The 13323-nt window shown below is 47.6% G+C and overlaps 2 protein-coding genes across 4 annotated transcripts in view; both read right to left on the reverse strand.

The window, feature by feature from the left end:
• Positions 1–2394, reverse strand: part of Svopl (SV2 related protein homolog (rat)-like) — a 63271-nt gene extending 60877 nt beyond the window's left edge. For 2 of the 3 annotated variants that reach the window (XM_011241386.3, XM_017321644.2), the window contains exon 1: positions 2303–2394. The gene's annotated coding sequence lies outside the window, so the exon portion shown is untranslated. The remainder of the gene's footprint in view (positions 1–2302) is intronic. The other variant, NM_177200.4, reaches the window with a different exon arrangement.
• Positions 2395–3867: 1473 nt separating this feature from the next.
• The window catches only part of Atp6v0a4 (ATPase, H+ transporting, lysosomal V0 subunit A4), a 76104-nt gene continuing 66648 nt past the window's right edge, over positions 3868–13323 (reverse strand). The window contains exons 17-21 of the mRNA NM_080467.3: positions 9940–10041; positions 8395–8502; positions 6829–6946; positions 5851–6022; positions 3868–4468 (exon numbers count right to left, since the gene is read on the reverse strand). Coding sequence (NP_536715.3) covers positions 4375–4468; positions 5851–6022; positions 6829–6946; positions 8395–8502; positions 9940–10041 — 594 coding nt within the window. The 3' untranslated portion in view covers positions 3868–4374. The remainder of the gene's footprint in view (positions 4469–5850; positions 6023–6828; positions 6947–8394; positions 8503–9939; positions 10042–13323) is intronic.

The raw sequence follows: 13323 nt of genomic DNA on the forward strand, positions 1-13323 counted from the left end.
CTGACATCCTCTTCCGGCCTCTGAGGGTACCAGGCACACCCCCCCACACACACACACACACACACAAGGGAAGGAGCAAGGAAGCCCAAACACATCACTTAAAGAGATCAAAAGCATACTTGGGCTCTGGCCAGCATTACGGTTTTCTGAGTTAAAACTTAGGTACACAAACCCAGCTAATCGCTGTGGTAGCTGTCTTAGTCAGGGTTTGTATTCCTGCATAAAACATCATAACCAAGAAGCAAGTTGGGGAGGAAAGGGTTTATTCAGCTTACACTTCCACATTGCTGTTCATCACCACCAAAGGAAGTCAGGACTGGAACTCACACAGGGCAGGAATTTGGAGGCAGAAGCTGATGCAGAAGCCATGGAGGGATGCTGCTTACTGGCTTGCTTCCCCTGGCTTGCTCAGCTTGCTTTCTTATAGAACCCAGGACTACCAGCTCAGAGATGGTACCACCCACAATGGGCTAGGCCCTCCCCCCCCAACCCCCTTGATCACTAATTGAGAAAATGCCTTACAGCTGGACCTCATGGAGGCATTTTCTCAAGGGAGGCTCCTTTCTCTGTGATAACTCGAGCTTGTGTCAAGTTGACACACAAAAGAAGCTCATGGGGAATGCACTAAGAGGCAGGAATTCTAGGATGGAAAAGTACATTATCTTAAAGTAAACCCATGTTCCCAGGAGTGGTCCCCTAGCCAGGTTCACTGGACCTTCCCCACTGGATTAACCCTTGAGGAAGTAGACAAGGGCCTGTCTCAATCTGGAGCTAGGTTCAGATCTTAAAACAGTTGATCTCACCCCTTCAGGAGCCTGCCAATGCGGGAAGTCACTTCTAAAATGACTGTCCTTTTTCCAAACACTGTTGAGACACTTCTTGGAGAGGTGTTCTTATTTGGTAAAGGTGTGTCACGTACACATGCGCTCGAGTACACACACACACACACACACACACACACACATACACACAGGGACCGGAGAACTCCTTGTGAGCTGCCTTCCCTCACCCCTTGCCCCCAGACATTTGTGTGCATGTGGAACATGGAGAACAACCTCAGGTGTCATCCTCTGGAATGTCACCCATCACCCTTGAGACAAGGTCTCTCCTTGGCCTGGAGCTTACTGCTTAGGCTAGACTGGCCGGCCAGTGAGCCCCACGTAATCCTCCTGTTTCTGCCTCCTCAACACCGAGATTATGAGTGTATGCTACCTCATATACTGGCTTTTTACGTATGTACTGGGGATCTAAACTCAGCTCCCATGCTTACACGAGCTAGCCCTTTCCCTCTGCCATCTCTCCATCCTCTAGTTGGTAACTTTTTATGAAGTAGTGGCATCTAATTACACAATGGACTCTGTAGTGCATTAAATACTCTCCTTCCCCAACAGCCATCGGTCGTTGCCAACAGCTCCTCAGGTAGGTGAGGGTCTCATGAGGAAGAAGAGAGGGGAGGGGAAGGAGGAAGGGATGGAGGAAGGAGGGAGGGAGGAAAGGAGGAGAAGAGGGAGGACAGGGCAGAAGCTAAACCAAACTAACCCAGAGAAACAAGGAAAAGAACTAGCATCCCAGACAGCTCTTCCTCAAACACTGAAGTGAGGATGCAAGGCATGCCCCTCAAACAGCCAGAGAAGGGGATACGGATAGACATGGAGAGATTAAGGGTTGACTCTGCCACTCAAAAGTGCAGGAGGGGCCCCAAGTAACCAAACTCCCAGAAGACTGATAACTTCATTCTATTGTCTTTTGATATACTGAATAGAAGCCAGAAAAAATTGGGCCCCTATAGATCTTTTTTATTGATGTGTGATGCAATTGTTTTATAGCATCATCAATAAGGGGCTGGGAGAATACTTATATAAGGACCCCAATTTCAAATTCCTAGAACCCATATAAAAAGCCAGTATGGTTGTGGCCCTCTATAACAGCACCAGGGAGGGCAGGGCGGGGAGGGGCACTGGGTTTCGCTGGCTGCCAGCAGAGCTCCATGTTCAGTAAGAGACTCTTTCTCAAGGGAGTAAGGGGACAGGGATACAGAGAGCACCTGGGGTCCTCATCTGACTTCTGGGAATGTGCATAGGGCATAAGCCTATGTGCATGCACACACACACACACACACACACACACACACACACACACACACATTTACACACACACACATATACCTCCACATATACAATACATAAATACTTAAAAAAACAATTCGCACTCCATTTGCTTCCAGCCACACACAAATAGTCAGCTCCCCTCCCTACACTGAACAGCAGCAGTAAAAACAGCCTGTTGCCTGAAAGTTTCTCACCTCTGTGTTCCTTGGAACTTTCCGATTCCAGGTCCCTGTGCGCTGGCTGGCTGTCTCCCCACAGCCCTCTGGCAGCACTGGGGGCCTCTCTCCTCTGAACTCACCTTTTAGAGCGGCCTGGCCCCTTCCCTCCCCCCACTCCTTTCATCTCACTTCTCCAGACTGGATTCATTAAGGAGCCACCTGGCGTTCTGAGGTCACACCCCCTCCAAAACAGCCCTCACCGGATCCCTTGTTAAAGAGAAAATAACAGTGTTCTCAGAGAGATTGAAGCTGCCAAGCCTCCGAGTGCCTTCTTTAGATGGGTGACCAGAAGAACACCAGCACTGAGAACTTAAAACTCCCAGAGGGTCGTGGCAATAGGAGAGCCATGGGCTTCTCAAAGGCACTTAAAGCTGGTCTATTCTGTCAGCTGTCACTGGTTTGAGCATCCCCTCCACTGCCCAGGTCTTACAATCCCTCTTCTATAGTCTAGAGAGGTGGAGAGCCCCCTATGTGCCAAATGTGCCTGTGTTTGCGTTCCTCATCATGTACATCATTGGACAAGAAATGGAATTATTCTCCCTGCCAAGTTCATAGAAGATTTGGGCATTGCTTCTATCAACCCCAGTCAATCTTGACACAGGTCAGCAGATGGGGTCTAAAAGATAAGATTCTCAAGCTTCGGGAAGATGGCCAGTGGATAAAGTGCTCACCACACAAGCATGAGGACCTAAGTTCAAATCCCACAGAAGCTATGTAAAAGCCAGGCACAGTAGTGTGAGTCTATAATCTCACTGTGCCTATAGCAAGATGGAAGTCAGAGACAGGAACTTCCCTGGAAGCTCACAGGCCAGCGAGCCTGGTGTACCCAGTAGTCCTCTAATCTCCATAAGTGTCATGGAAGACATGTGCCTGCACCTGTATACACTAACACATGCAAGCATACTCCCATCTAAAAGGAAATTTTGAATACAATCAGCTCTTTATGTAAAAAGGACTTAGTCAACTGTAGAGCATTACAAATGTGACTTAGTCTTACTTCTAGGGTTTCGATAGAGTTGGCAGGTCTTCACCTGGATTCAGGCCATTTAGAAAGACCAGTGCACACTTTCCTCAGGCACTTGCGGGAACACCAGTCCAGGGATCCTAATACATTGGTTCTGGGCTCTCAGTCCCCCAACTATGAGGTAGTCTCCGCCTTTGTACACTGTTCCCATAGCTCACCATGCCTGCATCTCCTGCTCCAGTTACCCCAGCACAGTGTGTGTTGACAATAAACAGCGCCCCAAGCATGATGTCATGTGGTCATGTTTCATTTCTCAGGACTTAGCGATGCAGAGAGCCAGGCTGGGCCTCCCTCTCCCACAGAGGGCATTAGCTGTGCTTCCTCCTGTGGGGTGACAATATTTGAGAGTCCCTCAACTTGTAATGCTAAGCCCAAGACAAGGGGGAAGAGAAGGGAAAACAAACTAATCCTGCCCTGGGGATTAGGTTGTGCAACCCCATTGTTCGGCCTTGGCGTTGGCCTTTAAATGCTGGTGCTAAATGTTAAGGATTAATTTGGAATAACGACATCTTAAACAGTGAATAAAGCAGACATTTATTTTCATGATTATAACACTTGAAATACTGCAGGAACTTCAGGTGAGGGGGTTCCTGCCTGTCATCTCAGCATTTGGGAAGTAGAGGCAGGAGGAACCTGAGTTCAAAGTCAAGGACATCCTTGGCCGTGTGGTTATTTCCAGAACAGTTAAAGCTAGAGAGACCTTGTCTCAAACAGAAAGGAAGTAAAATAAAAATAAACTATCACAGGAAGATGGTGGTCAAGTGTCATGTCCGCCCCCCCCCCCCCCCCGTTTCCCAGTTATTTTAGTATTTGATCATGAAGACTACACATGAAGTCCGAATGATTCACCAAAGTAGCCCCTCAGTTAGGTGGCTAAGTCCTGTTAAATACTGCACCATACACAGCTTCACACTGCAGACAGCCATTCAGAAGGACTGCAGCATGGGACACCTGGCCTGGGCTGATGTCAGAGACAAGAGTGAGAGCTTCTTCAGCTGTCGCCTGCACCAGGATACAGACAGACCTACTCCTCAGCTGTGCCTTCCAGGACGTGCTTAAAGGAGAAGGGGGAGAACTTGGAGCCAGCCCCCTCATAGAACTTGTTCTGGAATTCCACCCTGTGGTGATAGGGAAGAGCAAGAAAAGCAGACTGAAATGCCAGCTAGAAGCAGGCAGGCAGGCAGGAGCAAGGCGCAGAACACCATGGGAACCAGATGACCTTTTGAGCCTCCTTACCACCTCTTTTGAGTCTTCCTCCCACCTCTCTTCCCCAGACTTCACAGGCCGCAGCACACCTCTCCCCCACACCATGAATTTCCACAGCCTCCATTCAAGCAAGGATGTGCCCCTCCCCCACCCCAACACACTATTTGATAGTCTGTGAGTGAGTGCATGAGGCTATGCGGCTGTGCATGGCTTCCCTTCTCCACCCTGACTTCCAGTTGCAGAGTCCAGAATAAACAGAAGCTTAGCCTGTATCCTCTCTCTCCCTCTCCCTCTCTCTCCTTCCTCTCCTCCCAGCTCCTCCCCCAACCCCCACCACTCCTGCTCCCATTTCCCTTCAGAAAAGGGCAGGCCTCCCAGGGATAGCAACCAAACATGGCACGTCAAGTTGCAAAAAGGCTATTGGCCTGTGTTTTTAAAAGTCACTTCATGTCCAGCATCACCCTCGCTCAGTTCTGTGTTGTAGTGCTACAGAGATGTGCTTCATGCAATCGAGGGAAATATCAGCATGGTGACAGGAGATTCGCTCCACTCAACATGTAAACATAAGAATATTTTTTAGGGCTAGAGAGGTAGCTCGGCGTTTAATGGCACTGGCTGCTCTTTCAGAGGAAGACTTGATTCCCAGCACCCGCATGGCAGCTCACAAGTGTGTATAACTCCAGCCCCAGGGTATCTGATGCCCTCTTCTGGCCTCCACAGGCACTGCATACATAAGGTATATAGATAGACAAACACACTGGCAAAACACTGATATGTATAAAATGAAAAAAAAAAATCAAAATAAAATGTTCCCTAACAATAGCAGCCCCAGTGTGTACTGAGGATGGTCAGTCGGGATGGCTTTACAACAACATAGCACCCTCAATCTAGCTGCACCGTACTCTCTGGGTTCATCTGTGGATGCTAAGGGCTTCGTGGGGTACTCCGATATTTCCTCTGCAGAGTCGAGTGACCTGTCTCTACTACTGTAACTCCTGCCCTTAGCAACCATAGTGGCTAAGCACTCTTACTTGACTCACAGGCTCTCTATAAGCCTGTGTCAGATCTGCCAACTGACCTGAAGCCAGCTGTAGTAACAAGAGAGCAAATGAGGGCTTCATGACAGGGCAGCCAGCACATCTGCGTACATGTGAACATCCATTACACCATGCATTCTATATAATGGATAACTAAGGTTCCACAAACGGAGTTAAATTGTGACTCTGGCCAGCCAGCCCTGCAGGTGGCCCTTCCCCAACTCAGCCCCCAGCTCCCTGGGGACAAGCAGGCTTACCAATGCAGCCGGAGGGCGTGCAGAAAGGCTGAGAGACCCTCCATGACAAGGAGGATGGCCACGGTGAGGACGGCGAAGACCGCAAAAATGATGAAGACACCAACGAGCCCTGCCCAGCCTTGAAGGCGAAGGCCGATGCTCATGACCATGGTCCAGAGCACCTCGGACAGCTCTGTGGGAGCAAAGGGTGGGTCACGGATACATCTGCTCGGTGCACATCCCTCTCAGCCTATCACCTCAGATGCCAGGGTGCCTCTGAGGGTCCTGCGGGAGCTTGTGCACCACAGCTTTGATCACTGTGGTGGAGCTTCCAGCAAGAAGAACCAGACAAATACCCAGCACCACACTGATCACCAGGTGCTGTCGGCAGCAAAAGGAACAAATTTGAAATAACATGAGATAGGCACAAAAATGCTAAATCTAAAAGAATGCATGAAGCACGGTTTGTCTGTGGCCCTCCCTGGGCTCATGTGTTGAGATCTGAACTTTCCAGGTCACAGTATTTGGAGACAGGGTCTTGGAGGGGAGGTGATTGGAAACATGAGAGGGGTCCCTTTGCCACGGGATTAGGGGAATTAAGAACTTGTTCATTGGGACATCTCAGCTCTCACTCCCCCACACATCTGCATGAGGACATTAGAGAAGCAAGCTTCCACCCCAGCCCACCTACACTGGCACTGTCACCTCAAACTTCCAGCCTCCGGAACTGTAAGAAAATTCAGTGTCTGGCTGAAGCCACCCAGTCTGATGTGGCATTTTGTCACACCAGGCCCAAGCTAAGACTCTGTTCACATAAATTCAGAAGCATGGGAAGCTATAGTAGGTTGCTTAAGGACCAGCAAGACACCAAGGAAATCGTTAAGTGACCCAGGGAAGGCACTCGTGCTTATGAATGCAGTAAGCCTGTTCTCCGGTTAGTATGGGTGCCGACACCTCTCCCCTCCTCCTGCCCCACACACTCCCGGGTTGCACACTCACCAGCGTGAGCCAAGCTGAGGGCCCAGAGCCGAAGGTACGAGGCTGTATTAGAGATGCAGCCTAGGCAGTACTCAATGGTGTGAATGGCTTGGTGGACAAAGATGTCTCCAAAGTTGAACTGCAACAGAGCATTTTCTATCTTATTTCATTAGTTCTTTCTCTCCCTTCCCTTTTCCTTTTATAAGTAGGAACATTAAAATCTAATTTTCCTTTTTATTACAGTAATCTACATTCTTATGGTATAGGATATATTGTAATAAATTTTTATCATATCAGGGTAATTGCAGGGCTTTGAACTCCTGTCTTCCAGTTAGTTACAAACTGTATCTTAGATTACCATCAGTCAGAGTCACCGTGGGCCGGGATAGAAAGGGGAGGAATGGGAACATAAGAATGGAATGGGAAGACAGCCAGCAAGAGTCTAGAGTTCTAACATTCAGGCTGGAGAGATGGCTCAGCAGGTAAGAGCACTGACTGTTCTTCCAGAGGTCCTGAGTTCAAATCCCAGCAACCACATGGTGGCTCACAACCATCTGTAATGGAATCCGATGCCCACACACCCAGTGGTGTGTCTGAAGACAGTCACAGTGTACTCATATACATAAAATAAATATTTTTTTAAAAAAAAATAATTCTAACATTCGTTTAAGGCCTTTTTTCCTTTTCAGCTGCAAACCTGCAATTTTCTAGAAATCTCACCAAAAAAATAAAATCCATCTACAGCAAAGGGCATGCCCTAAGCCCCTTGTACAACTCTGGTGGCTTATCAGTTATAATATCCTCTAGCGTACTTCTGGAGCCAGCTTGCAATCTCATCAGGAGAGAGGAGAGAAGAAAAGAGTGCTGAGAACCCTTTGAAATGTAACGACAACGACTGTATTGGCTGGCTCACTGAGTATTCCGGGACTATGAAGAGGGTCTCCTACCCAGTTAGGGTCAGGGATCATACAGGACTCGAGGTGCATGAGCCTTAAGTAGCTGCCAAGGATGGCATTGATAACACTGGATTGGAAGACGGGGCAGCTGGCTTACGGGTGCTGAGCTTGGGGTGACAGTGAGCTGCACGAGAGGAAGCATACAGCAGGGAATTCTAGACGTGAGACCAGGGCTTAGAAAAGCCAGACACATGAAATTGAAGAAAAGAGCTGGGATCTACTGCAAGCCACTGCTTACATCAATACCTCAAGCTAGACGCAAGCTGTGGCACCAGAGGTGGCACCTGTGCTAGGCTCACACAATGTTTCTGGAGCAGCTCAAGGGACCCTCTAGGCTGCTTGGCACGCACATGCTCTTAAAGATAACAGCAGTAATTGGCTAAAATCGTAAAGCATCTTCATAGTTGATGTTAGTTAACTCCCTGTTCTGAGCTACGTCCCTGGGCTTTCTGAAACCTTCTGACTAAGAAGCCTTAGGCTGAGACCAGCAGAGGCTCCTAGACCCTCTAGCCTGTGCCTGAGTTCATTCAGACAGGATGGTGGCTGCACCCTTGTGACTGTAAAGATCATATCCCAATCCTAGACTCTATGCAATCTGAGAGGCTGGCCTTTGGTACTCTGTCTCAGATACCTCCTCCTCATGGCCGTCCTTCATCCCATGGGCACCTGCAGTCTTCTTAGAAGAGTGGCCCGAGTGGTCACCCTCCACAGCATCCTCGTGGATCGTGAAAGACTGCAGCTGTTGACAAGTAAGGAGAGGAAGACACCTTTCAGCTTGGCCTCCGAGTTATTAAAAAGTATTAACAAAGCCCGGCAGTGGTGGCACATACCTTTAATCCCCAGCACTTGGGAGGCAGAGGCAGGCAGATTTCTGAGTTCAAGGCCAGCCTGGTCTACAGAGTGAGTTCCAGGACAGCCAGGGCTACACAGAGAAACCCTGTCTCGAAAAAAAAAAAAAAACAAATAATAATAATATTATTATTATAAATAAAATTAAAAATAAAAAAGTATTAACAAAAGAGTGGCCCTCACTCAATGTCAGCTAGGTATCTCTTAGAAGAGATCTCTTAGCTATATCATGTTATGATTATTTGGCCTTTTGCTTGGTTATTCTACTTCTCCAGACCCCACATAAATGATAGCTGAGGTTAATAGGCACCTTGCATTTTAGAAAAGTCGAATGTAATGCCTACAGCCATTGAAGGCATCTAAAAATCTCAGTAGAGTCTGCTGTATCTTCTGCACTAACAGAAAACATCGGGGAGCCATCCACGTTCCCTGGAAGGGGTTAATCTCCCCAAATACTATTTGCTTTCCGTTACTATACACCCTGGCTACATCTGAGGCTCAAGGCAGGTTAAACAAAAGAAAAAATATTGATTGAAGTTGATAATTGGCAATAACAGGAAGATATTCATAAATTAAAACTGACATATTTGAATGTGCCTACTATGATGTTTTCCTAAGATATAGGCTGTAGCACCACCTTGTAAAAATAGAATTATATGGGGGCCATGGTGGTGTATGCCTATACTCCTAGTACTAGGGTGGCAGAGGCAGGAAGATTGCTTGAGGTTGAGGCCAGCCTGAGCTACATAGTGAATACCAGACCAGCCAAGGCTATATAGTGAGACTCTGTCTTTTTTTGTTGTTGTTTTTGTTTCATTTTTGTCATGTTTTGTTTTTTTTTTTTTTTTTTTTTTTTTTCGAGACAGGGTTTCTCTGTGTAGCCCTGGCTGTCCTGGAACTCACTCTGTAGACCAGGCTGGCCTCGAACTCAGAAATCCGCCTGCCTCTGCCTCCCGAGTGCTGGGATTAAAGGTGTGTGCCACCAGTGCCCGACTGAGACTCTGTCTTTAAAAAAACAAAAAGTAAACCAAACGACAGTCTAGATGCTTAGTAATCTTCAGATTAACTCTGAATAATTAATCCAGAATTAATTCTGGATAGGACACACCCATATATCCTATGAGCAGAGTTTAAAGAACTCAAGACTTACTGTGTTTGGGAAATGAACGGTCATTGTGCTGGAAGTAAAGAGCCCACGTGGGACTCTACACTCTTGAGACCTCCCCAGGCCCTGCAGGGAAGCCCACCACTCTCTCCCCACCGGAGACTTCATTTCTAGGAGTGTGTGCTATGACCCACAGTGGGCAAAATAAAAGCCAGCACTTACCTGAGATTTCTGGTGCTTGGCTCTAAGAACAAATGGCTTAATCAAAAGCATCCATGGCACAGACACCAGCGCTATGATGACAAAGAAAGTCTGGACTTCTTGCTGTAAGATCAAAACGATGACCAGTCACTAAGATGACCACGAAGTGCCCTTCCCATGCACAGTGGGACTTCCCCTGCTCAAGGGGTGAAGATGGACACCTCAGCATCCCCTGCGCCATCTAAAGCTCCCCAGCAAGTCACCCTCACATTTGCTACGTTCCTAGTGTAGACAGAGAAATGCTGTCCTGCGGTGCTCTGTGCCCATGGAAGGATGAAAGCCATTCTGCATCACTTACTCTCTATGCCGCCCTTGTGATATTCTCACAGCGTATAGAGCCAGGCAAGTCCCCTCGGGACACACTATAAAGACAGTTCTGTTTCCCTCCCCTTTAACTCTGCTACATGGCATAGTTACCCTGGTTGCAGAAGAAAACTGGCAGGTCACGTGACTCCAACCATCTCTCCACTGAAAGCGAGCCTCGGTCATCTTATAGTCAATCAATAATTACATATTTCTTCCAGTGTGAGGTAATTATTTGAGCTCTCTCATCCTCCTTCCCTCTCATTCCCCCTTCAAAAAGAACCAAGAGTTCCCCCACACCCTCTACAAGGCTTTCTGCCTCATGTCTGTCCCCCACCTGAGCGCCCCTCCGCTGTGGGTTGGGATGTCTGCCAAGCACTCAGAGCCCCGTTTTTCATGGTTTCCCCCTTTGACCACTGCTGAGACCCAAGAGGAATCCCCAGCTTCATATTTCCTTTCAGGCCCCTCCCCAACTTTGGTTTTTTGTTTTTTGTTTTTTTTCTTTTTTAACACATTTCTCATCTACATTTCCCAGTTCTGAGGAGCGATTCAGCTGCTATTATGGAAAGAGGGGCAGGTGTCTTGACTAGGGCAGGGACAGAAAAGTGTTCCAGAGCTAAGGAAATGCAGCACGGGAGCCTTCCAGTTTCTTCAGCTGCTCTTGCCAGCTCAAGGCTCCTGTCAGGTGACATTGGCAACACATTCTACCCAGTGGAAACATTTTATCCCGTTCTGCTCAGTCTCCGCCCCTCCAAAAGAGGGAGGAGCCACGTGTCCTCACCCTGTTTTTACCCAATGAACGCCCTGCACATAAAGCTACCTCACTGCCGTTTGTCCAATTTTTGCCGTTTGCCCTTCCAGACCTCCGGTGCCTAGACCTGGCAAGGGGTGTGTATGCGAAGACAGACAGAGCAAAGCTGAGAGGAGATTTTAGTGACTGCCATTTGTTCCAATCATGTGACTCCAGACTGAGGTTATGGAAATCTCAAACTGTGTCAACATAATTAACCTTTCTAGGTGGCCTTGGGAAGGCAACTAAAATGCCCTGTAATGTTTTGGACTAGAAGAAGTTGGGAAACCACTGGCTGCAATGCCTGGTGCCTCTTCCAAACTAAGTGAACTCCTGGCCTCTCAACGTATAGTTAACACTGGAAACACTCGGTTACTCTAAGGCCAGTATCTACAAGAAAAGGTTTGTTGGGAGATCCAAAGAAACGTTCACTCTGATGCCAGCTCGGGATAAAGGAACCTTTAAGACACACTCCCTTTGTGCCAGCACTCTGGGGCCAGCTAAGGTTGCCTAATATGTTGAACAAGTTAGACACAAAAAGGCCTTCTGAAGTAGGTTTCTTCCCTGATTATTATCTAAAACCATCTCGTACATCTTGTCAGGAGGCAGGTTTTCTTCTTGCTCGTTGCCTCCAGAGGGAAGGGAACACAACGAAGAACCACGAAAAAGGCTCAAAGTCAGCTGGGACATTTAATGCTTGCAGGTCCTGGCTTCCAAGGAAGCACCACCAGTGTGATCCTAGTCACAGAACTTGGTCCAGAGGAGTCAGGGGAGAAGGGGGTCTTCCACTTATAAAAAATGGCCCTCTACCTGCATTAGCTCATCTCTGGGCAAGGCCAGAGTCAAAGGATGGTTCATTGAGTTCTTTTTACATCCAGTCCCAAGGGAGCGTTTCTATTTTTTCAAGATAAAATACACTTTATGGGGAGAAGGAACATGCTGGACGAGAAGCAGGGAGGGGGGACGACAAATGAGATGAAGTATGATGACACGTATGTGTGATGGTGCTGTGATGAAACCCATGATATGTACACTCACCTAAACACATGTGTATGGTGGTGCCTGATGAAACCCGTGCTAAATATGCTCACCTAAACACTTACTAAGATACCTAACAAATAAACATTTAAACCTGCTGAAAATAGTAAGTTATACTCAACTACCCATCTCTGCAAGTTCCACATATGCATATCCAGTCAAAAATATTAACAAAACAAAACTGTACTGAACACATTCGAGACCTTTTTCTAGTTGTTATTTCCCCTAGAAAATGGTGTTACAGCAAGTTAATGGCATTTCCAGTGCACCAGATGCCAAAGTGATCCAGGGAATGTAGGAGAGAGCTTGGCATGGTGGCGCATTCCTTTAGTCCGCACACCTGGGGAGGCAGAGGGAGATGGATCTCTGTGAGTTTGAGGCCAGCCTGGTCTACAAAGTGAGTTCCAGAATAGCCAGGGCTGTTATACACAGAAACCCTGTCTCTGGGGTGAGTGGTGGATCATGGGGGAGTACGTGGGCTCTACACAAATACTGCACCATTTACACAGGAGATTTGAGCATCCGTGGATCTGAAGTTCAAGAGGGGTTTTCTATGTCCTAGGACAATCCCCCGTAGATCCCCAGGGGCAAATATTAAGCTGATAAAGAGGCTAAAGGGAATGGGAAAGGTCAGAGTGAGAGTAACCCTAAACTGTTGGAACATACTTCTATGGAAAAACAGAAAGTGGGGGTGAGCGCCAGCTGACTTTGGGAATCATGGGATAGCGTGAGCCTGGCCCACACTTTTCCAGAAACCCATAGTCTGTGGAAACAGAGAAACTTCTGCTTTGGGTTTTTTGTTTGTTTGTTTGTTTTTTGTTTTTGTTTTTGTTTTTCCGAGACGGGGTTTCTCTGTATAGCCCTGGCTGTCCTGGAACTCACTTTGTAGACCAGGCTGGCCTCGAACTCAGAAATCCGCCTGCCTCTGCCTCCCAAGTGCTGGGATTAAAGGCGTGCGCCACCACTGCCCGGCCTGCTTTGGGTTTTATTTCTATTTTCTTTCAATGTGAACCTTAGTTAAAGTTTGCTTTTTTTGGGCTGGTGAGATGGCTCAGTGGGTAAGAGCACCCGACTGCTCTTCTGAAGGTCCAGAGTTCAAATCCCAGCAACCACATGGTGGCTCACAACCATCCGTAACGAGATCTAGCGCCCTCTTCTGGAGTGACTGAAGACAGCTACAGTGTACTTAGATATAATAAATAAATAAATCTTTA

This window comes from Mus musculus, chromosome 6, assembly GCF_000001635.26.
Source record: "Mus musculus strain C57BL/6J chromosome 6, GRCm38.p6 C57BL/6J".
In the NCBI taxonomy this organism is placed as follows: domain Eukaryota; kingdom Metazoa; phylum Chordata; class Mammalia; order Rodentia; family Muridae; genus Mus; species Mus musculus.